Source organism: Anarhichas minor, unplaced genomic scaffold (assembly GCF_050575085.1).
Source record: "Anarhichas minor isolate MPS153535 unplaced genomic scaffold, ASM5057508v1 ptg000058l, whole genome shotgun sequence".
Taxonomy (NCBI): domain Eukaryota; kingdom Metazoa; phylum Chordata; class Actinopteri; order Perciformes; family Anarhichadidae; genus Anarhichas; species Anarhichas minor.
Genome location: NW_027466504.1, coordinates 12,046,152 through 12,073,097, shown reverse-complemented (window position 1 = coordinate 12,073,097; position 26,946 = coordinate 12,046,152). Strand labels below are relative to the sequence as shown.

The following is a 26,946-nucleotide window of genomic DNA, read 5'->3' as shown; positions in this document are numbered from 1 at the left end:
GGTGCCAGAGAGTGCCAGAGAGTGCCGCAGGCTGCATGTATTCTGCTCTGTTGATCAGGCACCTTCAGCTAATGACTAAACAAACCTTAGAAGACAGATCAGAAGAAACACATAATCAATCATCACACAAACAAAAATATATCAATGTTTTTTCTTTTTGTTTTATATTTCATTTTGATTTTGAATACAGTCAAAATCAGAAATCATTCTGGGACAGATGACGTCACAATGCAGGTTTCCCTCTCAACATCCAGTGCAGGCAACAGATTCACAGATCTCACAGGCGTCAGAGTGGGAAGCCACCAGTGCTGAAAAAGGAAAAGAAAACATCACCAAAAATATTCCAAGTCATTTGCTGGAGACCATAAATGTCCATCGAAATATCATGGAAATCTGGCCAGTAGTTGTTGAGATACTTCACTGTGGACCAAAGTGTTGCATAGACTGAACGAGGAACATCACCATCCCTAAGACCTCAGCATCAAACAACATGGGGCCATTTAGAACCGCTGTTAACACATGAGATGTGGTCCGAGAACACGTCATACAAACTAGTTAGTTTGAAGCTTTCTGAAGCCTTTGGGCCTCTGCTGTAGGACAACATCACCTCAACCTGAATCCGTAGCAGATAAAGTCAGAGCATTGTTTAAATCTGGGAACACAGTGACATTACTGACAATGATACTGATGACCAGACAGGTTGGAAACAACGTTAGTCAAAGTTATGTGGGAAGAAAAGGATTAGTGAAGGATTATTATCAGCTCTCAGGTGTGCTCACTTTCAGTTTGCCCTCCAAATCAAGTGGTTATAGTCAGTAGTTTCCAATCCGTTTGATTGTGACCCTGTAAAATACAGTGTTTACTTATGACCCAGTGTGGATGTGAGTTGCGATGAATTAACCAAACAGTCATCTTCTCAGATTGTTTCATTTTGAAGGATATATATTGTTTGAAGAGGTAAAAGTGTTCAGTATTTTACAAGAAAATGCCAAACATTTATGAAATGTCAGTAGTAAACACTGTGTACTGTAGTTGCAATTATTATTATTTTCTTTCTTATCCCTTCAATCATGTTGTCTTTATCTTATTAACCCCTGGGGGCTCCTGACCTCCATGTTGGGAACCATATGGATAATCTGGATATATCGTTGTTTCTAAATGTCCTGTGAGAATTAAAAAGAAAAACAGCCGTTTTCAGCTGGCTGACAATGCATGTTCCAGTTCCTCCAAGAGGCTTTTTAAATAGTTTATTTAGCTGAAGAAGTATGAGAATTGTCCCTTCTGTAGATTCGTGGGTTTCACTGGAAAGGAATGGTAAATGGATTTGTACTTGTATAGAGCCTTTCAGTCTTCAGACCACTCAAAGCTCTTTAACTCTACATGTCGTCATTCACCCATTCACACACTGATGACAGGGACTAGCATGCAAGGTGCCACTATTTATCAGGACATTCTAAGCATTCACACCCATTCAAACACCGCAGGCACAGCCCTCGGGAGAATTTGGGGTTAAGTGTCTTGACCAAGGACACATGGACATGGACTATGGACATGGACTAGCAGAGCCGATCTGCTCTCACAATGATCCCCGGTCGCCCAGGAAGGGGACTAAAGCTGTCGGACAAATGTAGTGGAGTAAAAAGTACAATACTACCCTCTGAGATGTAGAATTGTACTTAAGTACAGTAGTCGAGTAAATACACTAGCTTTCCACCACTGGAAACCCGACCATCACAGAACTGTGTTTACAAATGGACTTTACCCAGTCTGGCCAGAGATGCTCCAGCATTTGTCCCCAGACACAAAGGTCTGAAGTCTTGGGGCAGAGCGGGGTGAGAACACACAGCTGCTGCTTTGGCCTCCACCAGCTGGAGCTCCTTTTCTGCTGCTGAATCATCTCCAGCTATCAGAGCCCCCAGTGCCTTCACTGACTCCAGGGAGAATGAAGGTCTCCCTCCTGTAAGGAATGACATGCTGTTAGCTCTGAGGCCACGTCCAGCGAGGCTGGAAATACCACAGGACACTTACTTGTGCTACAGTCACTTTCACTTATTGACTTGTGATATACTAACCTGAATACTTTGCATATCATGAGGTTTATATTGATATGTGTGGGTACCACCCTTGTCCCAGGCTTTATGTTGTATGTAGTGGCTTTAATAATGAAACAAATACTAATAAATGAAAATTATGTAATTTCCCCACTTCAGTAATGCACTGAATGTTAATAAGTTGTATTTTGTTCCAGAAGGTGGGGGAATAAATTAGTGTAATGCTGGATGGATTTTCTCAACCTGGCAACCCACATGTTGATGGTGAAGTCTAAAGCAGGATCAAATGATTTAATAATATCAAATATTAATAATTATTGACCCTTTATAAAGTGTAACTTGTGATGCCCCTAAGGCGAAACTATCTGGGTTCAAGTGTACATCAGGATCCAGAAACCATCTGATGCCTCAAAAACTACCTGGTATCATTTTACTTATGTTTCTCTGAGGGCTGCACCGTGCCATATTAGAAAGTGGTACCATTTTGTTTTTCATTTTTTCCACAGTTCAAAGGGAGGCCTCGGCTGTGCAGAGGTGAGAAGGGAGCCAGGGTTTCAACTTCTCTCTCAGCTCAATTTTTCATTTACTTTTCATGTGTACAACCGAGAATGCAAGACCGTGAATGTCTTCCAGGAGCAACTGTCTGAAGATGTGCTCCAAAGCACTTTAATTAGCATGTGTCGTACAACACGTGCTATGAACTAGAGCAGTATACCCTGGCCCTTAGCCTTTTACATGAGATAGGAACAATACTTCAAACATACAGGTGAAAAATATCAAACTACCACAAAAGTGTTACAGTAAATGTGGAGGCCTAATTTGAGAAGCTCCCTTAAAATAATTTGTGATGAGAGAGCTCATCAGAGTCAATGCCAGAGAAAGCCAAACCAACAGCTCATATATGACTTGCAAAAGTTCTAGAATAATAATAGAACAAGAATATATAATCAAACAGCCACACAGACAGGACCAGATTACACAAAGACTTTCAAATAAGAATTGCAAAAACAAAATCACAAGAGAAGCTAGACAGGAGGTTTGGTTGAATGGTGGAGCGTTCCAGGTTTCAGGCGTTCTTACCGTGACAGTCACAGCACTGGAGGACTTGCACAGCACATACACTATAGGGGATGTATGCCTAGGAGGCGCTCACAATGCAAACATAGTGGGTGCCTTGAAGACCTGCATCCTTGAAAATGGAAGACCAACTTGCCTTACTCCATGTGAGAATCAGATACGAGTGAAAGAAATCTATAGTATCGAAAGTAATGGCAAGAATCCTCTCCTGCACAAACCCACGCAAAGTGCATTGATGGTATCAAAGATGGATAACCTAGGAAAAACGGTTTTCTGTACAACAGAGAATGACAACCTGCTTGCTCACTCTGTTGAGGATCTAGCCTTCCTTCAGATCATGGAACGAGAGTTGACACAAGATGACACAAACAGCTGGGTTGCTCCTCTCCCTTTCCGTCACCCACGGAGACATCTCCCTAACAGAGACTATGCTCACAGCCGTCTAAGGTTGGTGCGACAGATGTTACAGAAGAAACCTAGAATGAAAGTGCACTTCACTGAGTTCATGCAAAATATGCTTGACAATGAGCATGCTGAGCTTGCACCACCACTCACAGAAGGGGACATAGTTCTGATGAAGGACAGTCAGACAAAAATAAATCAGTGGCCAATGGGAGTTGTTGTGAATGCTATTCCCAGTAAAGATGGACTGGTAAGAAAGGTGGAAGTCAAATTGACAAGAAATCAGACGCTCAAGATATTCTTCAGACCCATCTCTGAAGTGGTCCTGCTTTTCTCCCAGAAAGACAATCATGGGAATGACGTGTCACACAGTCCACAGCTTGCTGAGGGCAAAGCCATAGGTAGGATGAGTCGCTGAGTGACAGCCCGGTCAACTCACTGTAAGACTGCAGTCCTACATTTGGTACAGTAGCAGTTCTCCTGTACAGACTCGGATGAGAAAGGACTGTGGGTTAATATGTACATAGTGGCATATGTCTTAATATGCCAGGCGGGGAGTGTATTGTATTTAATGTATTGGTTATTATATATGTCCTTTAGCAACACCTAGTGGCGATTGTGAATAGCTGCACTGAACAGGAAGTGAGCGAAGTGTAAATAATCAGAGTAACAGGAAGTGATTTTCAAGAAGTGCCGTGTGCCCATGGACTCATTGGCTGTGTCTCAATTCAGGGTCTGCATCCTTCGGAGGACCCAGCCTTCGCGGTCTACGTGGGCCACGTCCTTTGAGGACCGCATAGGCCAGACCATGCGGTCTACCAAATGAGACGGCCTACGCCACAGAGGACTTCCTGTTTGCGTCAACAGCTGTTCCCGCCCCGCCCCGCCCCCCTCTTGTTGCTCCCGTCCCTAAAATCCCTGCTCAACATGATTATATATATATATATATATATATATATATATATATATATATATATATATATATATGTATAGTGTGTTTATATATACATTTATAGTGTGTGTGTATATATATATATATATATTATAAATATATATACATATAAATACATTAAACTAAACTAAACTACTGGAAAGGTTTTAGTTTAGTGTTTTAATCAGTTTTTTTTATCATATATTCAATAATTAATTCATAGATCTTTTTCATAATATTGTTTTTCTATATTAATAATAAGTTAATTAAATCAGTTACTAATAACTAATTTTCAATCAGTTATAGTTCTGGTAATTAAATTAATTTATCAATAACTTTATTTCATTTCATTCACACATACATATATATTTACATGTACATATATATATAGCAATCCTAAGGCAGAGGAAATCAATCAAGACAGTTAATATTAACAGCAGCAAAACAAATGTCAGCAAATGTGTTTATTAACTCTCAGTAACACATGTGCATATACTTTATATTTTTTAAATAAGTTGATGAAAAGAGAAACATTTATCAATAATGTTCACACAGGGATGCAAACTTAGAAGATTGACACATTTTACACAGCAGAATATACACATATTCACATAGAAATCATTTACATGGATGTCTTATGTCAATTTAAATAAATAAAATAAAAAGGTGACATCACAACTGTCATCTCTGTGACAGCAACAATAACACATCAGAAGGATCTACTGGTTGTCTTATTAGTGAAGGCGTTGTACAGGATGAGAGCTCATGTAACTGTAACCTTAAGTACATGATGGTCAAATGGAGATATTACAAATGGACTAATGTCTTAATTCAAAGCTACGGTTGCTGAATGTTTGTCCATCGTTCTCCCCTCAGCTCCAGGCTCCCTGTAACAAAACAAGAACAGAATCAGCAAAATACTCGAATTCAGTGTATTCGTGTAGTTAATCTCAACGTTTGAAACGTTACCGGACTTAAAGTGATATTTCAGGTTCACAACCTGTCTACCTGAGCTCACGTTGGTCCGTTTATGTACATGATATGAAGTATAAATCATCTGTAAAATCATCACAAACTCAGTAAGATATTATTCAACCTCTGAGGTTTGAAAGTAAAGTTATTAAAAGTTACATTACAAGGCTTAGTACGGTCGGATGCAGGCAGCCGAGCTGCCGGTAATAGTGCACCGGCACGCAATGCATCTTGGGATATGCTGGGCCGCGAAGCACACATCAGATGTGTCCTCCAAATCTCCGACGAGAAGGCTGCATTCGTCGGCTGCATTGAAGGACTCTTCAACAAAAATGCGAAATGGGACAGCACTAGTCGCAGCGCTGTGACGCAACCGGTCTACGAATGCAGCCTCCGCAGGATGCAGACCCTGAATTGAGACACAGCTATTGACTGAGCATCTCAGTGTTCAATCCATATAATCCTGTGCCTTGAAGTCCACAAAATCGCTTTCATCCGTAAGTGTGTTTCTATTTACAGTTATATTAACATGTTTATATTCATATTTCTTTGGTTTGTGTTAGTAGCATTTATACTGATGTACTAGATATTATTAAGTACTTACAAAGGCACTTACGTTTTGTATTGTTTGTGCTCTTTTTCAGTTTTACAAATATATTACATATTTTCCACCATTAAACCTTGCAAATACAACAACCTGTCTGTTCCTTGGAGGATACGGTGCTGGGAAATATATTGTCACGCTGGCTGTATAGCTGAAAACTACGTTTTACTAAAACAACTTTTAGTGAGGACAGCACAGTCATTGTCGTACTGATTCTATACCAGACTGCTCCTACCATCAGCTAGAGCCATGCTGCCGTCCACCTGCCACATGGTGTTCTTTCCGTTCATCTCTGTGGTGTAGATCACCCAGCGGTGACGTCCTGAACACTTTTAGGAGACAAACAAGAGTTTATTAATCCAATCTAACAAGTGTTATTTGACAAAATAACCCAAATCTGAACATCCTGTGCAAAATACTTCTGACAACAATATGTTTTAGTGAAAATGTCCTGCTAGGGACTAGTTGAAATCATTTGGGGATACTCGACTCACCAAAGAAGTAGTTATTTTAATGCAATTATGTGTTCATCACTTTAATGTTGCAGCTAAACGTGGAGCTACTTTTAAAGAATACTGCTGAATATCTTAAACTATAATAATACATCATAATGTATTTGTTAATTTATATTTTTGAATGAATAATCTGTAAAAAACTGCGATATTGCCCTCTGAAGAGTAGTGGAGAAACGTTAGCATACAGTAGCAGAAAATGGAAGTACAAGTACCTCAAAATTGTACAATAGTAAATGCACTTAAGTACTAATACATAACATAACTAACTAGTTAACTAACTATTCATTAACAGCTGAAAGTACTCACTGATAGAGACAGTAATACCAACTGTACTAACAACAATAAACAGCTGTTTGTTATTAGTTTATTCAGCGGTGATAATTTAATTTAAACTTTTGTGTAATCAATAACATATCATTATCATACATATATATTAACCCCAATAACTGACCGAGAACCACGTGTTTGTCGCTGGTTAAAACATGTCAACAGTACACAAATCAGCATTTAGCCTGATTAGCATCAGCATTGATTATGAACGGTTTCGTTAGCCACCAGCTAACACAGTAAAGTAGCAGCACTAGCGGAAATAAGCTAACGGTTCATGTTTCAAATATAATTTACCAGTCCATGATAGTGGGCTGCACATTCCCGCTTCACGAGGCTTGACAGGAACATTTTGACATGTTTACATCAGTAGGAATGCAGTACATCAACACTGAACTATAGGGGCAGCATCGTGTCTCACGGCATCCAATCTACCGGGAAATCAAAAGCAGAAGAAGAAGAAGAAGACGCAAAATACCCACGAAGAAGAATCCTGTCAAGCCTCGTGAAGCAGGAATTTGCAGCCCATGTGACGTCACAAAGGCTCAGAACAGAACGGTCAATTGTTTGCGTTGTTTTGAGCCTTTGTGACGTCACGCGATTGCCTGTGATCCTGTGATCTCTTCAATATAAATTGACTACCCTACAGCCAGAATAGTTGTGTTACACTCACAGAGCAGACGTGAAATCTTTACTGCATTGAAGATTAGAATTAAACAATGAATAGACTTGAAATATCCCCACTGGAACGACGTAATCTCCCAGAATTTAAAATGTATTTTGCTTTATGTGTTCTGATTCATGTGCTGATTCGTGTGCCGATTTATGTGCTGATTTATGTGCTGATTTGTGTGCTGATTTATGTGCTCTGTGTTTTTGACGGCACACAGAGCTTTTCAGACACTAGCTCAGTACACGAGGACTCACTTTCTGAACCTGGGCCAGGTGCAATAGCACAGGAAGAACTAAGGAAAAGGTCAGTTCAGGTATTCGTGGAGGCGCTGGTTTCGCGGATTTTAAAAAAAACAAATCAGAGTTGGGCCACCCAGCACTTTGCAGAACCCATCACTTTACGTCCGTTTGAGGCCATCATTATGCATCTGTTTGAAAGAACGTGGATCGAAGTCCAGGATGTCGATTTTGATATCAAAAGATTAAAAAACCTTGACAAGGCCATTTTCAAGAAACTGTGTAAGACGTTTGGCGGTTCAAAAAAGGTGCGGTTGTCCATGGAATTAGAGGAACGAGAACTTGGGAACTACATTGCCTCCTGTGTCAAATATCACCTGACACGACCCAAAACGTTCGACACTATCTGCAATTTCTTCAGATGTGGAAAGGAGGTTCGGGAAACAACCTCCATGGATAGACCAGGCACATCACAGACAGAGGGGATGGACAGATGTGCTGTCAGCCCTCTCAGGGGAAGAAATGAGAACCAGGCGGAGTCCAGTCCGGACGACACACAGAGCTTTTCAGAGGTTCATGAAGTCTTAATCCATAAAGAGGTTGCAGCCTCATGTGTCAACTCTGCCCTCTCCTTTATCGCTCCAAGTGAAGAGCCTGTAATTAATCCGGGCATCACTCCCCCTGAACTAAAGAACGAAGGTTCTGATTCAACTAGCTCAGTACATGAGGACGCACTTTCTGAACCTGGGCCAGGTGCAATAGCACAGGAAGAACTAAGGAAAAGGTCAGTTCAGGTATTCGTGGAGGCGCTGGTTTCGCGGATTTAAAAAAAATCAAATCAGAGTTGGGCCACCCAGCACTTTGCAGAACCCATCACTTTGCTTCCGTTTGAGGCCATCATTATGTATCTGTTTGAAAGAACGTGGATCGAAGTCCAGGATGTCAAATTTGATATCAAAAGATTAAAAAAACTGGACAAGGCTATTTTCAAGAAACTGTGTAAGAAGTTTGGCGGTTCAAAAAAGGTGCGGTTGTCCATGGAATTAGAGGAACGAGAACTTAGGAACTACATTGCCTCCTGTGTCAAATATCACCTGACACGACCCAATAGGTGGAGTTATTGTGTTGTTGTGTTCGATATTGTGATGTATTTACTTGCTGAGGAATATGACAAATTGGTATCATGGATCCGATAACTTCTACTGTGATAGTATGGATGGATAAAGATATACGTCGCATGCCATTTTCATTTGCCTGCAGTATTGTCACCATAAACTCTTTCATTTTGGTCTCTGTTATTCCAGCTACTGTATCTTCACTTGTGTGGTGGACATGAACTAAATGGTGTACTTCAACTTCTGCTGCCTCGTGGTGGCTGGTGGCCATGTTCGTCGTCTACGGCCACATCTTCCTCACCGTCCGCCGCCAGCTCCGACGCATCGCTGTAGCCAGGGGGACCGCAAAGGACCCAAGAGCCACGGGAAGCGGGAGCACCGGGACAGATGACATTGGAAGTTCTTTTGCTGGGGGAACCACGGGAGGGCTTCCAGACAAGCCAGAGATGAGGTGGGGAAATGTGAGGGTGAAGTGAGGGCTGGGGAAGAAGTAGAGTCCGGCATTGGGTCTCTAATTGAAACCGAGTCCTCATGGGCGACACCTGAGTTGGGTTGGTCCCAGCTCGTTCATGCAGCTCATTGCATGAACTGGCCCTCGCAGCAAACCCTGCTTCCCATCATGTGCTTCACCATATCACTGTGTAATCTCTCTGGCCTTCCTTCCTTATCCACTCTCACTCTTGGATGCTTCTCCAAATGTTGGAGTTGCTGGGTTGCAGAGTGGAGATTGGTTGGAGGGCTGGGGGGGATGCACTTTTAATCTGGAATATGAAATCTGTGAAATTTAAAATGTGTATGCAGTTTGTTGGTGTTCCTGGTGGGAACACTGTTTTTATGGAGGGGGGTGTGACGACCCCTCCCTTCCACCAGGGGTCTGTGTCTGTTTCCTCTCAGGTTGTCTTCCAGGATGTTAATTGGCCACTGATGGGTGACACCTGAGTTGGGTTGGTCCCAGCTATAAAGGCTGCCCCTCTTCTGTGGCTGGTGCCTCTCTGCGCATCTCCTCGCTGTCTCCTGTGCGGAGGACCTGGCTGTTTGTTTGTTTGTTTGTTTGTTTGTTTGTTTGTTTGTTTGTTTGTTTGTTTGTTTAGTTTAGGTCTGTTAGTTTGTACTTTAAATAAATGTCTATTACTTTTAACTCGTCTTGTCTCCCTCATGTTGCGGCCTTTTGAGCCGGGTCGTGACAGGTCGCATATGGATGCTTGGTCAGGACCCTTTGGTGTCACTTTGTAACGCATTGGATACCCCTTGGCGCCACTTAGGTTTAGGCTAAAAACTATTTGGCTAGCTCTAGGAAAACACAATGGTTCGGGTTAAACCTACCTACATAAACCAACATTCTCACTCTTGGTTTGATTTGTATTCAATAACTATATTGTTACCTGTTCAACTCCACCCCTATTTTGGAGCAAAACTGCCTAAAATGACATGCCCAAATTAAAATGGCTAGCTTCTGAACCACTGACTATATGCATCAAAAATGTCAGAAAACCTGTAGGTCATACAGAAACAGAGCAGTGGGCATTTGGAGAAATTTGAAGAAGATTGGACAAAGTATGACCATTCTACAGTGTTTCTTCCATGAAGAGATCCAGGCGGAGCTCTAAAAGGATATTTGGAGACCCAACTGGACACATGGTAACCAAATGATATTCTGACACATTAAAGGTGTTTCTCCCTTTATATTCTGATATTATATTTTCCTTTTATTTTTAGCCTTTGCAAAAACTATGTATACATCGTCGAAGACGTGGTGTGTGAGTAGCGGACTTGCTGTGCGTAATGGTTGCGACTGAGCGCACGATCGAGTATGCGGGTAGCTCAGTTTCGCAAGGTTATACGTTGGTTGACGGCTTATAGAAGTGGGAAATAAGGTTTGTACTATAAGGACTAGCGTTTTCTGAAGCCACTAGCTCCATAGTAAAATCCGCTAGCACATTGTCGGGTCTGTAATGTCTTTTTCCGTCGACATGCTGCAAGATCCGACTTGCAGCGGTTATGGCGAATTTGGACAGTGTGTGTTTGGGCTCCTTTTGTGAAAAATCCATAAGAAATTAAAGAAAATCGATGATTTCTTTGCAAAGATGAGGATTTTGGGCATGCTGGGATACCAAACACAGCCATGTTTTGTGACGTAATTGCGCAAGCAAGCCGTAGGAAGGGGAGGGGATCGAGGACGCCGGCGTCCTCGCGGAGTTGAACAGGCAAAACCCTTGTCAAATAAATGAGATGATACAATGTGATGATGACAAAGACATTTATTTATCATGTGTATGTAAACCTGCATACACACCAAGAAGCCCAACAGGCTTTCCCACGAGCGTTGGATATTTCGTCGCCAGGTGTCGCTTTAGTTTCGAAGGCTTCAGTGCTTCGTTTGATAGCATTAGCTCACATTCCACACACTGAGCCCTCGGCTCTGCCTCGTTGCCTCCGTTCACAAAGCCGGACTTAAGAAAGTCAGGATTGTACTTGCGCACACATTTAGACTTTTGGGGGGTATGGCACCACTGTTGTCTTCATTTTGTTCTTTTTAAAAACGTATCCATAACTTTCGCTACAGGCTAGCGGTTAGCTGAGTGTCTTCTTCTGCTTATTGGAGCGTGTTAAACAACTGACTGACGCATTACCGCCACCAGGTGGTGGGAAGCTATATTGTAACTGAGCGTCTCATGGAGAACAGTAATATCTCTGGTGTCTTCAATTGATAACCTATGCGGTCCCGCGGCCCACAGCTGCAAAACTGAAAGTTTTTTGCGGCCCTCTAGGTGGCGCTCGCGGCCCAATCGTGGGCCGCGGCCCCATGGTTAAGAATCACTGCTCTAGAGAGTTGTCATAATGTATGTAATGTAATGCTATAGTATACGGTATTGATCAAGCACTGACAACCGCTGCATTAAAAACGAATTCTTTATTGCTAATCCTAAACTACATTCTACGTATTGTATGACCACATTTCCAGTTCCACTTTTTAAATAGCACATGACATTATTAAACCATTGTTGGGTTTATCACTTCTTACATTGTATGGTTTATCTGTAGCCACTACTTCACTGGAGCCCCTGTAGATGGTGCTGTGTAGCACATGAGTTAGTTAATAATAGCTGATAGGTAACATACTGTGTGGACCATATGGACTGACCTGCACTCAGCCAATCCATTTAAAGTGTTTCATGAAAAAAGACAAGTTGAACACATCAGTACCCAGTCAAAAGTTTAATTATACTCAACTGGCAATTCAATAATCACTCACTTTTGGCCAAGGGGTAGTAGCATGTGTTAGCTTCAGAAACTAGAACAGATTTGAATCACTTGCATTGTATTCATTATGATGCACAACAAATAGTTACCTGATTACAAGGCTACATCATACAACAAAAACAGCAGCAATGTAAGAAAAAAAAAAAGAGGCAAAGTAATTAGTTGTAGCCAAAACAACTCACAGTGAAGTTTATTGTGTACATGTTGGTGAACATTCACTGATACAAAACTGAGGTTGTACCCTCTGTGGAACAGTAGCTATGTTACAGAAATACAAAATAAAAACACTCAAATTCTGTCCGGTTGCATTTAAGTATACACATACACTCATATTTTACATCTCACAACATCCATAGTACACAAAATGAAAAACAAAATTATTGCCGTGTAAGATGTATGCACAGATTAAGGTTATAAAACAACTAGGCCTACTCTTTGGAGGTGAAAGAGTCTCAGGAGCACACATCAGAGGCTCCAGGCGGGGCACTAGCGGTGTCCATATTTGGCAGACCAGTCTGTTCGCCCGTGGATGGACTGGACCGGTGGGCGAGGCAGCAGACCGGGGGTGCTCTTGTTGCTCGATGGCATGTTGGTAGAGGTGTTCATCGGACTCCGGCCTGACTGCCATGTTGCATAATCTAAAAATAGCATCAAAACAGGTAAGACAGCTGAATATTACAGAAAGCTCTGAGCTCTGAAATCCATCCTCACTTGATGCTGTGGATTCCACCGGAGGACCCTGGTGCCTTCTGTGACCGGCTGAACCGACGTCTTTCTTGTAAAACGATGGCATGTATCCCCCTGGGATTGTATTGGTACCTGACATTTAAAACAAACAATAACCGATGCAGTCATTTGAATGGTAGCGATAACAACGAGCTGCAAAAAAAGATTGCAGTGAAGTTCAGTGCGAGATGTCCCGGGGGAGATTACCGTGAGCGCCTCTGCTCGGCAGAGTCCCTCCAAATGGAATACTGCTGTTGCTCCAAAGATGGCTTCCGGAGAAGTCTTTACTGGCATTGATGGCCACGTTCTTCTTTGTGCTAATGCCTGAGGGAGACGGTAACAGATTATCAGATGCATTTATCAAGGAAGATGATGCTAATGAGCTAATTTGAATCGAACAGGTTAGGCATAAAAGCACCTGCAGACACAGATGATATCGATTTATTTTATTAAGGACTCAGTCCTACTAACTTTACTCAATGGAAGTATTCAAATATATATATATATATATATATATATATATATATTACCAGGTAAATATCTCGACTGCCTGAAGTAATGTTGTTTGGCAGACGCGGTTCTCGGTGGCTCCTGGTAGGCTGAACTCTTGTTCAGGTTTAAAGGTGCTTCTTCCTTTCCATTGGGTCGACTGTAATCCAGAACATTTCCATATCTGAAAGACAGCGTGCATTCAATGACACGATAGGTAGTAATGGTGATGTATGGACGTTAGCTGAGGCTACAGATCTGGTATTCGTGGCCTCACCTGCTGAGTGTGTCCTCCCCCGGCCTCGACTTCTCTGTGGAGAAGTTGCTTTTTCCAAGAATACTTATGGATGTCAGATCCGTTTCTTCGTAGTCGTCCCAGTCGTCACCCTTAAGGTGTCCCGTGCCGTGGCCCCAGCGCCGCCGCCCCCCTTTGGGCTTCAACTGATAGCTCAGTAGGTTTGCTTTTTCTGTCTCCTGTCTTGTTTGCTAAAAGAACAACATCAACCATACATGTAAGGAATATGTTCCACCATTCCACGTTTGAAAAAACAAGTTATTTTAATATATTTGTCTGGATATTCTGGCCCCTTTGATATGCACTCTAAATTTGAAGTATTACCGTAAATACTTAGTGAAGCAAAATAATGTAGATTAGATGTTTACATCAATAAGCCAATATCAGAAGTGTGTAGGAGGCCAGGTTTACACACATAACAATATATCATGTTTCCAGACTGACCTTGCTCTGGAGACTCTTGTCAACAAGGTAAGGAAGATGGCTCTGTGCTGTTCCTCCGGTCTGTTCCTGCTTCAGGATGTGCTTCGGTTGTTGCTCTCGCACCAGCTCTGTGTGCCGTTGGTACGCTGCCGCCTGCGCAGCTGCAAACACAGGGGAGGGCTGGATCTGCTGGAGAGGCCTGGGGGGGGAGCAGTGTTGGTTGGGAGTTGGAGGATGGGAGGGAGGCACAGGCTTAAGCAGCAGGGGTTGTTGTTGTTGCTGCTGCTGCTGCGTCTGTAAAGGAGCTTGCAGCGGCACAAGGCCCGGCTGAGGTCTGCCCTGCTCCAGGATCTGTTGAGGAGTGCCCAAAGCCTGGCCCACGTGGAAGTACGAGTACCTGAGAGCCTGAAAAGATATCAAGATTTGAACAAAACAACATCAGCTTTCATTCTGTATGTTCAGCTATGAGGAGGAAGTGCAGGTCAGACACTACCTGGGCTGAAGCTGGTCTCTTCTTGGGATCCCACTGGAGCAGGTCTGTCATCAGATGAATGGCTTCAGGACTGGCATTTGGGATCAGCATCTTCAGATTACTGGGAACACACTGAGGCCAACGGAAGTTCATGGCACTAGCCAGATGGTATCCCTCTGGCCAATCATTCTATAGGGGGGAAGACACACACATTTACGGAACATCATATTTAACAAGTAGTGTGTGTTTTATTCACTGTGACAGTAGTAGATTAGTAACTTAAAAAGAAAAATACATATTCCTACGACACAATATTAATGTTTTTGTCTTATTTTCAAAGCAAAAATGAAACCTGTAGATGAAAACGGTGATCCGGGTCTCAGCTACAAGTCAAGTGCAGTTAAATAGTGAGGAATTACTCAGTTGTGTGTAACAGTTGTGTAAACATTACCTTCTTTGGCGTACCCAGGACTTGGCAAACTTTGAATATGGTGTCTATTTCACTGGAGCCTGGGAAAAGAGGCCTGAGGGTATAAAGCTCCGCCATGATGCAGCCAACTGCCCACTGGTCTATGGGCGAACTGTAGGATGTGGATCTGAGGAGCACCTCTGGGGCTCTGTACCTGGTCCAAAAAGAGAGGGTACTCAGACTTGAATGCACTGAACTGTCACACAAAATGCACTATGATCACTCTCAAAGAAGCTCACCATCTGGTGGAGACATAGTCTGTGTATGGCGGTCGAGATCTGATTTCACGGGCAAGCCCAAAGTCAGCTATTTTCACCAGCTCTGGGCCCATGCACAGAAGATTCTCAGGCTTCATGTCCCTGTGAAAAAACCCTAACGAAAGACACACTGCGTGACCGTCTCGACACAAAACGTCAAATGTCCCACATAAAATCTATCATGCTGGAGTGGTAAACAGACGTACCATGTTTATGAATGAACGTGAGCCCCTGTAGTATCTGAAACATTATATTTCTTACAGCAGATTCAGGAAACAATCGAGTCCTGCAGGAAGAAACAAAGAGTTAGAAACTGTACGCGTGTATAGAATAAAGTTTTTAATAAACTGTGGTATTGATAATGCAACAAGTAACAACTATACACACCTGTCTTTCATTAGCTGGTATAGATTTTCCTTCATGTACTCAAATATGAAGTACAGGTGATCATTTTCTCGAATGACCTCCTTCAGTTTGATTATATTGGCATGGTTGAGTTTCTTTAAGGACTGTGAGAATAAAAGAAACAGATCACATAAGAACACGTGGAACAGATAAACGAAAAAATAGCAGCAGGAATTTAAAAAGAAAAGTCAATCTAACCATGCTGGACAATACACACGGGTCACTGCAGCACATTCAAAAGCACGCCCTACGACTGTGAAACGAAACCTGCATGTTAACACACGGCTCGAGTACCAACACAATGGAGTTTTGGGGGGAAATGTACTTACAATTAAAAAAGTGTGAATAGAAAGCAGGATGGAGAAATATACACTGTTCCCATGCACTGGGATGACAGGTTTAACCATGCTAAGTTTAAGTAAGGGGGGGGGGGGGGGGGGGGGGGGGGGAGAAGCTGTAATGGTGATTTTGATACTATAATGGTGTGACATGCTGTAATTATGATCCAATTAGCATCTAAGGACCACATGTGTTGCTGCGTTGAGGTCAAGCTCTAGGGGAGGGGGAGGGGGGGGGGGGGAGGGGTGTAAGCCAGGGATGGGAACGGGAGCTCAAAACCAACAGCACACAAGAATCACCTTCAACTCTTAGAGCTGGTGTGTGACTTTGAGCTGTGAGGAAATTTAGACAGCAACATACTGAATTGGTATGAAAACAATCGACAGAAAATTTGAGTATTTGACAATTGGTCTAAAATGTAGATGTAATGCATATTAACCATATTATCATTACTGCATTACCTGCAAATCATCAAGAAGTTATATCTCTATCCTACACAAAGCAGGTGACAACATGACGTCATATTCAATGTTTGCTATTTGAAGTTGACTTATTAATGTACATATTTATGAAAAGGCTCGGTGAAATGCAGCCCACGTCTTGTGGAAGCAATGCTACAGCAACGATTCACTGAATTCAGCATTTAGCGGTTGTATTATTGTTCCACATTATTGTTAAGGTTATCTATTAACACAGCACAGCGCGGTGATATTTCAAACACTAAATCTGAGAATGGAGACAATACTCCATGTGTGTGGAGCTTCAATAACAACACTGACGTGCAAAGTTAATGGGGATCAGTTGCAGCTAGTACATACAACAGTACATTAACATGGGCACATATTTAATATTCACGTTATCAGTAAATATGGACAATTCTCTCCCACATCATAGATGGAACTGGATGATGCAAGTATTCAAGTTGATTTTGGGGGTTGTATTTTTCCGTAGTTCTGCTGTGCTATTCAAATGTGTGAAATTGTGTTGGAAAGATAAACTCACCTTGACTTCACGGAGGTTCATGCATTCTTCCCAGGAGTAGAATTTTCTTTTCATTCTGAAAAATATTTTTCTCATTAACTTACATTTTTGCAATTGATATCAAATTGATACGATTGCTGCCGATTGCAAACGCACACAATTTTCCGGATACTCACTTCTTTATGGCAACCAGCTCTCCTGACTCCAGACTGCGGCCGAGGACGACCGAGCCATACGTGCCATCCCCGAGCTGTCTGATATTTGTGTACCTATTCATCGCACTTGTCCTTCCATAGCATCCGGGGGAAAGATTGTAATCGGGTGGAAAACAGAGTGTTTGCCTGCCGCTGCTGAATGCAACCAGATTTTCCTGTGACAACAGCAGAAGACCACAGGCAGAGCTGGAGCACTCATCGTTTCATGGAATGGCCTCCTTCTAGCTGGGAAGGTGAGGGATTCATGACAAAAAAAACTGTGGTTAGTTATGTGAGCCTCGCTGTAATTACTATGTTGGCCATTTGACCACAAGCTTACCACTAAATAAGACATTTAATGGTTGGAATACATGTTAGTGCTGTGGACAAACTATATGAATCTTTGGCCCTGCTATAATGAAATTTCAAGTGTTAATGATGAATTAAGAACCATAGTTTTCCTGGTTTTCAATGCCACCGTTTTATCTGCCGGCAACATTAAATGCAGGATTCGGGATAAGGATCAGGGCACTCCTGTGAGGAATATTACAGAAAATGAAAGTCTCCCCAACACACTTTTGACTGTTGTTCCTTCACGTGGATGTTTGAGCTTCGCTGTGCAGAATGATGCATGAGAGTTTGTTTTCAAATGCATCTGATGCAGAGGGAAACTGTCTCAGAGTTTCAGACATGTAGCTACACCCAAGATGATTTTAATGATTTTTTTTTTATGTGGGCATAATTTGCATAGTCTGTATTTTTTTTTAATGAGGAAATCTAACCTATATCAGACACATATTTGACATGTCTGGAGTAACTTGGACTGTTGACTGACAAGTTATATAAAGTGTGTAGTACAAGAGTGTCACCGTATGAAATCTTCATATAGAGAGAAGGATGAAAACAGTCAAAGTGGTCTTTTAAGTAGCAAACGTTCATCTATGACCGTTTGTAACCATCTCTCGGTTGAAATGTCGTTTATCAACGTTAACTCGCATTAGATTGCTAATACATCTAGCGTACTACTTGCACACGTGGTACAGTTGAGGCTATATCTTATAATTGTGTTGTGGTGCTGGTGATGGCCCAGCTGCTCACTACAATATTAACGCGCTGCAGATAAAAAAAACACACTGGCCTGTTTGGACTGAATGGTGTGCTCACTTAAAAGACAGGAGGAAAAGCTGCAGACATCACTCACCCTTCCCGCGTCAGATCGACAACAACACATAGCCGAGCATTTGTAGTCGATGTGCAACAAATGGCCTAACGGAATAATCTGTTGACAGATACGCGCATCCACTGTGTGTCTAACACACAACATAAATACATGTTATCCAGGCCCTTTCGTCATAGAGCTCGTCGTAATCTCGCGTTGCTGTAAAAACAGTTTGCGGTCTCGTTACAACAAATCACAGCTCCACTTCGGCTGCGTCGGAAACAAAGATCCAAAACGAGAAGGATGAAATCACGGCAACTCTATCTCTATCTTTCTCTATCTCATCATTGACCATCTAAATACATAGTCGAGAGAAGTAAATGTCATAATAAGTTCCGTGCATAACAATAAAATGATAAAACAAGACCGATATTCAAAAATACTACAAGGAACAAGAAAGATTTCTCGGCGCAAAGCAAAGCCGGAAGTGACCAGGTGTGTGTGCTCTTGTATTGAATTCTTCTTCTCTGCTCAAATGTTTGTCCACAAGTCAAGCTGATGGTCCAGTTCCAAACTTGTTTTCAACACGTTTTCACACGCAGACTAGTGGTGGAAAGTGTTCAGAAGCCACAATAGATAAATAAATGATGTGTTGTACATACACTAAACAAATAACCGTAACATGAATTACTAGTTATCTAAAGTAATAGCGCTGATGGGGAAGATTGGTCTTTCGCTGTTAAAATGTAGGTGAATGATTATTACACAAGCAGTATTTTAATATTGTTGGTAATGTTTTTTTCAGTTTGGGTTATTTTGATGCTTTCAAATACGTTCGGTGATTACATTCTTCTCCCTAAGTTTATAATGTTTTCATTCTTCTCCCTAAATTCATAATGTTTTCACCCCCACAGGAATGCCAAATTGCATGTTTACTGACTAAAACCAGGCAGTTATTTTTCTAACTTCCCAAAAATGTACATTTTGGAGAGACATGAGTCTCATATCTTAGTCGGCAATGTATACACTGGCTAAACAACTGTACAAGGTAGTGAAAAAGTAGGCTGAAATGTAGTGTTGCAAAAAACGTTTAACCTCAAACTGGATGTACTCTGGATGCTTCATCTCTGACATACACCCAGCAGTGGATAAAGTAGATCTTTCAAGTAAAAGTACAATTGGCCTTCTACATAACAAATCAAACAACAAATCAGCAAACGATTACAAGTTCTGCTTTCAAGACTTTACTTGAAAATGAAAAACAAAATTGCAATATCATGAGCAGCAAAATATACTTTAGTATTAAAAGTATTTATCCTTTCAGAGTGTTACAGCACATGTATTTAATATTAACAGGTCACTAGTTCAGACACAATTTAACAGGCTTTACAACTGCTTTTGGACATTTGAAATCAGTTAAAGTTTAAAATGTAAGCAAGTAGTTTTATGAAGCTCTTCAGGTATTGAGCTGGCACACTCGGGTGGAGGAGCTGATCAACACAGAGGTATTTCATTCATCAGCTGAATGACAGTTAAATAAATATGGAGAAGCGGGAGATACAGTGGATTTGGTGACCCATCAGATTCTTTGATTAGGAATGTCACTGTAAATAAGACATTTTCATAGCTTTTACCAAAATTGTGTAAAGTATTTAGATAGGGTCACACACAGCAGCAACACATGGGCAGTAGGTCTGTTTGTGGAATACTAACACCTCACCTGTCAATATTTGGTCAACTCCGAATGGGTGACAGATTTGAAGTAACACCCATCAAATGACTGAAATGATAATGGGACAGAACTGTGAGTCAACACTGTTTTGGCCACTGTCATTATGAAATCAAATGACTAATTGAGATAATAATTGACAGATGAATCCATAATAGAAATAATTGTTGGCTATAACGGCTGCAGCCCCACCTTTATATACTCGTACTACTACAAATAATAATAATAATGACGCAAATAAAAGCTCCACTTCAGCTATATATATATATATATATATATATATATACAGTTATAACCTTCTAGGACCCTTCGGGAATAGTTCCCAACAGGTTATATTAAGGTTTTACAGAAATAACCTTCTGGGAATGTTCCTAGAACTAATATAGTATGGAAAAGTACTCGGGACATTATTTAAAGGTTACAGAAACATTATCTTGTGAAAGGCCCAGGGCCTCTTCCAGGCCTTGTGTGTGTGTTGTTCCTGTGTTGAATGTGTGTTCTCGGTTTATTATATTTAGTTTTGACGCCTCCCTGTTAGAATCAACATTGGAACATTTGTCAACTTTCTTACTTGATACCTCTCAGAGCCAGACCATCACAATTCAATGACACATATATTTATTTATCCATTATTTCATTCATCAGTTCGAATCTTCATTGATTGACTTATTTCACCATTTATTTCCATATATATATTAACGTAATCGTTGATAAATAAGTCATATGTTGTCCTCCGTACTCAGAATCAACCTGCTCCTCTCTCGTGACTCTTTCCAACTTAGCCACACTTCCTGACTTCCTGTTGTCACTAGAGCTCCGGGCCACTCAGCGGAATGGCTGCGTTCCTGCGAGCTCGTAAATATGTTCGTTGTGTTGTGCGTTTCTCTGACCGTGAACTGTAAACGCTGGTGTTGACCGGTTGTGACGATTAAAAAAAAAAAGGACGCCTACTAGCCAAGCTGTCATGGTGGGTCCTCGTGCTTTTACTCGTTATCCAGACAGAAACGCGTTAGCCAGCGAGCTAGCTAGCTAACATAGCTAACGTAGCTAACGTCACCTGGACACCATTAGTCATGACGTGTTCAGGACTAGTTAGTTACCAAACAACAACTTGGTTCTGACAAGAATTAAGCGACACGTCTTCAAACATTAACGACATACTGGCATGAGATTGTAACAGTTTAATGCTCTCTGTTGTCTTAGCATGAACCTTCATGGGGGGGTGTGAATCAGTCGTGTTGTTGTGAGCGAGCTGTATTAATTAAGATAGATTAACGAGAGCTTTTGAACTTCAGTCCAGTTTAGTGAACGGGGTTCAGAGTTTGGCCACACGAGGGTTATTATCCATGTGATTGTTGTCGTTGTTGTTGTTATTTCCCACAACTAACACCACGTGTGTGTCTGAAGTAAGGGCACTTGTTTGTAACGGTGAAGAAGAAAAATGGAAGAATTCAGTGGTTTCGAATTTTGACAAACATCACAAAACAATGCAAAAGACGCAACAATAACAACACGTGTAATCCAGATAATAAATCAAAATGTGCCATTAAAGAGATTAGAAATATAAACTAATTATGCAATATTTTTTTTTGTTTTAAGAATTGTGACCAAGATACAGATAAGACTTTTAAAAGTCAACTCATCGGTGCTGTGGTGGACAAACTGTAATAGAGGGTCTGTTTCTGAATCGCCTCAGACAAAAAATATTCTCAAAATGTACGTTTATTTACTGTATTTAAGATACAGGAGAGCTGAAAATATTTGCTTGTTTTACACTTTAAAAAAGAAAGAAGATGTAACACCAATAACCTCAATATATACGGCAGTCTGGTAAGTGCATAATATATAAAGAATAAATCAAAGGCAAAGAAAGTATTTGCGGTTACAACTTATCTAACTAACACAAGAAGACTGTGACAAAAGACCCATACTGTCTCCACACGGTTCTGCTATGAGTTCGAGTGTAGGCCGATGTCACCTGCAAGAGGCCGCACACCCAAAAACTCAACAAATCCACAACCCCAGTAGTAACAGCTGTTGAGGACAAACAAACTTATATTGATGAATTTAAGTGAAAACCTTCTTCTTTGTGCAGGCTGAAGAAAATGCAGATATCGGAGGTATGATTGAGGATGAAGATGAAGGTTCAGATGACCCAAACCTTCATGTGAGGAATCTTATATAGACATGCAGTAGATCTCATTAGGTGAAAGTGTCACGTAAATCCATCATGTGCAGTGCAAGTACAGCATGTATTAGTACATTAATACGTGTACTCTACACCCAAGCTGTACTGGTCACACTGTTTCCAACACTGGTAGCTTAGTGGTCTCTCCGCAACTTTGTTTCGGTAAAAGGTCAAATTAAAAAAACATCAAAATTCTTAATTTATGTAGAAGTTTGATGAACACTATTTCACATGGTTTCTATTCAGAAATAGTTCCTGATGAATCCTTTTATTATAGTTAGATTGAGAACACAGAAGGACTTTTTTTAGCCCTTTTATAACATATAAATATCATTTGTATTGTATTGCAGCTGGAGCTCAATACGTTCAGAGCTCAGTGGATGTCTGAACTCAAACTCAGCTCTGGAGCAAGTGGACTGAGTGGCCGACTGCTGCGAGCTAAAGGTCTGAAGAGGCCGCAAGATATCGCCCGAGAGGAGAAGGTAAGTTGTGAGGTGATTTCTCCAGGTCATGTGCTGCCACACCGCTGTTGGAATGACTGATGTGAGTCCTCTTCCTTCAGGCCACCGAGTTGTTCTTGAGAGCGGTTCAGGAGGAGCAGAATGGAGCCGTCTATGAGGGTAAAATAAAAGATCTTGAAATGCTATGATTGTTTCAGAGTAAGCTTGTGGAAAATGCTACATTATATCAGAGTTGTTGTGATAATATGGGCATCTCTAACTGTCAACCATGAGATGAAACATGTTTAATCCACCCATATGTTTCATCTTTCTTTACTTGCAGCAATCAAGTTCTATCGCATGGCTATGCAGCTTGTGCCTGACATTGAGTTTAAGATCAACTACAGCCGTCCTCCTGACGCAGACCGAGGTGGAGGAAACTAGTAAGCGGCTTTTTTATTTTTTAGACATTACTAAATCTAATTCTGCGATGTTTCAATATGATGCTGTTTTAAAAAATGTGGATCTCTTAAAACACAATATCTACATCTAATATCTATATCTACATGCGGAGCAGGTCCTCCTCACAGACTCCGCCATGTTTCTACAGTAGCCCAGGACAGACAATCCAAATACTGGCTCTAGATGGGGACATTTGCCTTTTCACTTTTTTACTGTTGGCCACCGTAGTTCTCCATCACAGTTGGCACATTGGAGAAGTTTCAGTTGGTTGCAATCTGCAACCTCATCAATAGATGCCTCCAAATCCAACACACTGCACCTTCAGTGGCAACAGAGGCGTTTTTTATTTCATCTCGACTTCAAGCTTAAACCTTCCAGTTGTGCATTTCTGTGAGGTCATGGATTGTATTCAAACAAACAGGTGTTTCTAAAGGCCTTGCTTATGTCTGAAAGGTGAATGAAGTGATGTGCAGGCTTGTATGAGAGACGGGGATATTGTCATGTCTAAAACTGAACATGTGTTTGATTGCAGCATGGACAACAATGTTGACGGTGAAATCGAGGATCTCCTCTCCTACTTTGAGGAGGAGCTCACTCTGGAAAGCTCGTTTCCAAAGATCTGCACTCCTGAGTTGGATTTGACTCAGATGCACATTTCAGGTAAAATCTGTATTTATTTATTTTTAGATCGTAAACATGTCTCAAGTCATTATCAACTTGTATTTATGCATGTGTTTTGTTTGAGTGCAGCCTTGCCGAGTGAAATCCTGATGTACATCTTCCGCTGGGTTGTGTCGAGTGATCTGGACATGCGAGCCCTGGAGCAGCTCTCTCTGGTTTGCCGTGGGTTTTACATCTGTGCAAGGTCAGACCCTCTGTCACAACAGATTAGATGTGGGGCAGCTTGCGTCTTCTTTTCTATGTGCATGGTTTAAGATTTACTCAAATCTTTTTTTAATTTCTTTCTCTCCAGGGACCCTGAGATTTGGCACCTAGCCTGTTTGAGAGTGTGGGGACGGAACTGTACCAAACTTGTTCCCTTCAAATCCTGGAGGGAGATGTTTCTGCAAAGGCCTCGTGTCCGTTACGATGGTAATTAAGTATATTTTTTATTAATTAAAAAAAGTCAAAGATGCAAATTTAAAGATAATTGTTATAAGCACAAAACACCAGTTCCAAAGAGAAATGTCTCAAATGAGCATTCGGCTAAATATTGCCAGTGAAGATAACATTGGACCGATCTTGATTTTGCTTCTAAAAAGTGAACACTGGCCAATTTTTTATATTATTACTACACTGAACATCCAATGAAGATGATTTCCTGGATGCTGAACTTTCTGTTCATCATTTTTTTCACAGGTGTTTATATCAGCAAGACGTCGTACATTCGTCAAGGAGAGGCATCTCTGGATGGATTTTACAGAGCTTGGCATCACGTTGAGTGCTACAGGTAGATGTTTGACTTTAACTGTGACTTTCTGATTGTGAGTTGTGTAGATGTCACAGATAAGAGTTGCCATTGTTATCACAGGTACCTCCGGTTCTTCCCCGACGGCCACGTGGTCATGCTGAACACCCCCGAGGACCCTCTGCTGGTTGTTCCTCGCTTGCGTACTAAGAACATCAGGTACGCCTTCTCTGTTTCCTACCAACTCAGCTGGACTGGATGTCAGAACACATATTGTCTCAGTGACTTGGCAGCACTTTTCACGATTGTTGAATTTTGTTTCATTTTGCAGAATGGATTCTGTTCTGCTCGGTCATTTCCGTCTGTCACAGGAGACGGACAATCAAACCAAAGTTTTTGCTGTCTGTAAGAAAAAGGAGGTGAGAATGCGTTTGGGGGGATTTGTGTGACGAGAGGAAGATGTATTCTGTAGGAAAGAGTAAGTGGCCATTGTGGATCCTTTTTAAAGCACAGGTACGGATGTGCTGAGTTGTAACGGATGACTTGTTTATATCTTCAGCTTTTGAAGAAAAAAACTTTTCAGTTACTTTTACTCAATTCAAACATGACTTTTTGCACTGCTGCCTTACTAGTAATGTCATACTGAGTGACGCATGGATGCTCACCTGCACTGTCAATTCTAAATTTCCAAGAATGTTTAAAGTACAACAGCTTGTGAACCGTGTTGTCTGCAAACAGAAAGCGACCGAGTTTCAAAGGAATCGGTTCTCCAGGCGGAACCCCCCTCCTCCAGAGGCTGAGCACAGCTTCCACGTGGGACTGCATCTGTGCTCTGGGGGGCGCCAGACTTTCAGTAAGCTGGTGTGGATCCACCACTCCTGCCACATCACTTACAAGTAAGAGACACGAGTGAGAAAGTAGTGGAAAAGAGAAGAACGAAATTACCTATTTGTTTCCAAATTGACCCGAATTGTGTTTCTAGGCCGACTGGGGAAACGGTCATCACGCCGTTTGACCTGGACAGCATGTACACACCCTTCTTCTTTGCACGTGTGAAGAGTTACACTGCTTTCTCCAAACAGCCTCTTTAAGCTGCCTGATAACCTGCACAGGATCCCACGAAGACCACAGCAAAAAGGTCTTCCACCATTTAAAGAAAATGCATACTCAGCTTGTTTAATTTGTGTTGCAGCTGGATTACAGTCTTGACAAGTGAACCCTCATGTTTCCTACATTCAGCCACTTTATGTTTCAGGTTTACATGATAGAATACTAATTATTTTCTGATTTCAGAAAAATTATCTGCTGTAAGCTAAAATAATGAGCAACCTTTCCCACCAGCTCCAAGCAATGAATGTTCATACGGTGTTTGTTTCATGGTGCACTTTCTCCCTCAAATAAACAGTGGTGAAGAGAATATGCTCTTATAGTTTGATTTGTTTTAACTGAATGACTTGTATTGACAAATACCACATAGAAGGGAATTTGGTAAATGTTGCAAAACTAAAACATCAGCCTCAGGGTAGTGATGTGAATCAAAGCATCCTCATGGCTATAGGAACAAAGATACATCATAGAGTTATAGAGGTCCTATTACACAACCTCAGGGAAAAGACTTCTACAGTGCATCATTTGTCTTGCTGAGGACACACCGGTATAATCCACGCATTCGATTTTCTGGGAACCTAGCGCGGACAGATCAAACAGGATTTGCAGAGAAAAAAAAATAAATGTGAAAGTTGTGTTGGATTAGGCTAAAATGATTTCTGCTTTGTTGACTCTACTGTAGAGGGTTTTTCAAAACATATTCTAAAGGAAGGACAACAGCCTGTTGCAAATTCCGAATTAAAATGGCAAATAAATCTATTTCTGCTTTTGTATGAGTTGGTAGAAAAAGACAGATATAGACAATACAAATACAAACAACAAAAGGCAATTAAAAACTTAATTTTGTTTAATTTGAAATTAAGTTTGAGTTTATTTGCACATGATAACTGTTCTAATTTTAAAGCCTCTAGGCTCCAGTTTTATATTGCTGTGAGGTAGGCAGATATCAGGGCACTATAAGTAAAAATGTGAACTAAATCCAAGTGAAAGGTGAAATGTATGAGATTAAGTAGGTGTCCCCCCCCAACAGTGGTTTTATTCTGCTCTTTTTTGCCTATTGGGTGAGTCAATATACTGATCAATTTTGATCCCTATTTGCTTTGTACATTTTTTAGTTCATCATCATCAAAATGATAAAAAACCTTGGTTGTGTTTTGTTGTACATTGGCTATCTTCAAAAGTAAAGCCCTTTAGAGGATTTATTGTCTGTACTTATAACTGCGTGCCTTCTACTCCTGT

The 26,946-nt window shown here is 41.2% G+C and overlaps 3 protein-coding genes and 1 long non-coding RNA gene across 8 annotated transcripts; 1 reads left to right on the top strand and 3 right to left on the bottom strand.

Moving 5' to 3' along the window:
- Positions 1-243: 243 nt before the first annotated feature.
- Positions 244-3,274, bottom strand: LOC142933184 (guanylin-like). Its single transcript, XM_076077315.1, is given in 5 exon segments — positions 244-308; positions 1,763-1,942; positions 1,945-1,957; positions 3,132-3,189; positions 3,270-3,274. Coding segments are annotated over 5 exon segments (321 nt in total).
- Positions 3,275-5,187: 1,913 nt separating this feature from the next.
- Positions 5,188-7,249, bottom strand: LOC142932806 (uncharacterized). The gene is made up of 3 exons (XR_012947535.1): positions 7,177-7,249; positions 6,273-6,366; positions 5,188-5,348 (listed from the first exon to the last, which is right to left on the bottom strand). It is a non-coding gene; the product is annotated as an uncharacterized LOC142932806 (long non-coding RNA).
- A 4,857-nt stretch (positions 7,250-12,106) lies between these two features.
- LOC142933042 (serine/threonine-protein kinase ICK-like) lies at positions 12,107-21,095 on the bottom strand. 4 transcript variants are annotated; one of them, XM_076077177.1, is made up of 14 exons: positions 20,094-21,095; positions 17,197-17,456; positions 17,042-17,096; positions 15,683-15,804; positions 15,502-15,581; positions 15,278-15,410; positions 15,021-15,192; positions 14,591-14,758; positions 14,119-14,502; positions 13,657-13,865; positions 13,421-13,563; positions 13,098-13,214; positions 12,876-12,983; positions 12,107-12,802 (listed from the first exon to the last, which is right to left on the bottom strand). In XM_076077177.1, exons 2-14 carry the CDS (start codon positions 17,295-17,297, stop codon positions 12,651-12,653), a joined length of 1,944 nt encoding a protein of 647 aa, XP_075933292.1. In that variant the 5' UTR covers positions 17,298-17,456; positions 20,094-21,095; the 3' UTR covers positions 12,107-12,650. The 4 variants fall into 4 exon arrangements, with proteins under 4 accessions (XP_075933292.1, XP_075933294.1, XP_075933293.1 ...); XM_076077179.1 differs by having other exon boundaries at positions 17,197-17,460; positions 20,842-21,095; XM_076077178.1 differs by lacking the exon at positions 20,094-21,095 and adding an exon at positions 18,416-18,827.
- Positions 20,894-26,017, top strand: fbxo9 (F-box protein 9). 2 transcript variants are annotated; one of them, XM_076077183.1, is made up of 13 exons: positions 20,894-20,957; positions 22,198-22,269; positions 22,641-22,772; positions 22,853-22,910; positions 23,074-23,173; positions 23,725-23,852; positions 23,943-24,057; positions 24,166-24,284; positions 24,552-24,642; positions 24,724-24,819; positions 24,932-25,019; positions 25,339-25,496; positions 25,583-26,017. In XM_076077183.1, exons 2-13 carry the CDS (start codon positions 22,225-22,227, stop codon positions 25,689-25,691), a joined length of 1,239 nt encoding a protein of 412 aa, XP_075933298.1. In that variant the 5' UTR covers positions 20,894-20,957; positions 22,198-22,224; the 3' UTR covers positions 25,692-26,017. The 2 variants fall into 2 exon arrangements, with proteins under 2 accessions (XP_075933298.1, XP_075933297.1); XM_076077182.1 differs by having other exon boundaries at positions 20,910-21,069.
- The last annotated feature ends 929 nt before the right edge of the window (positions 26,018-26,946 follow it).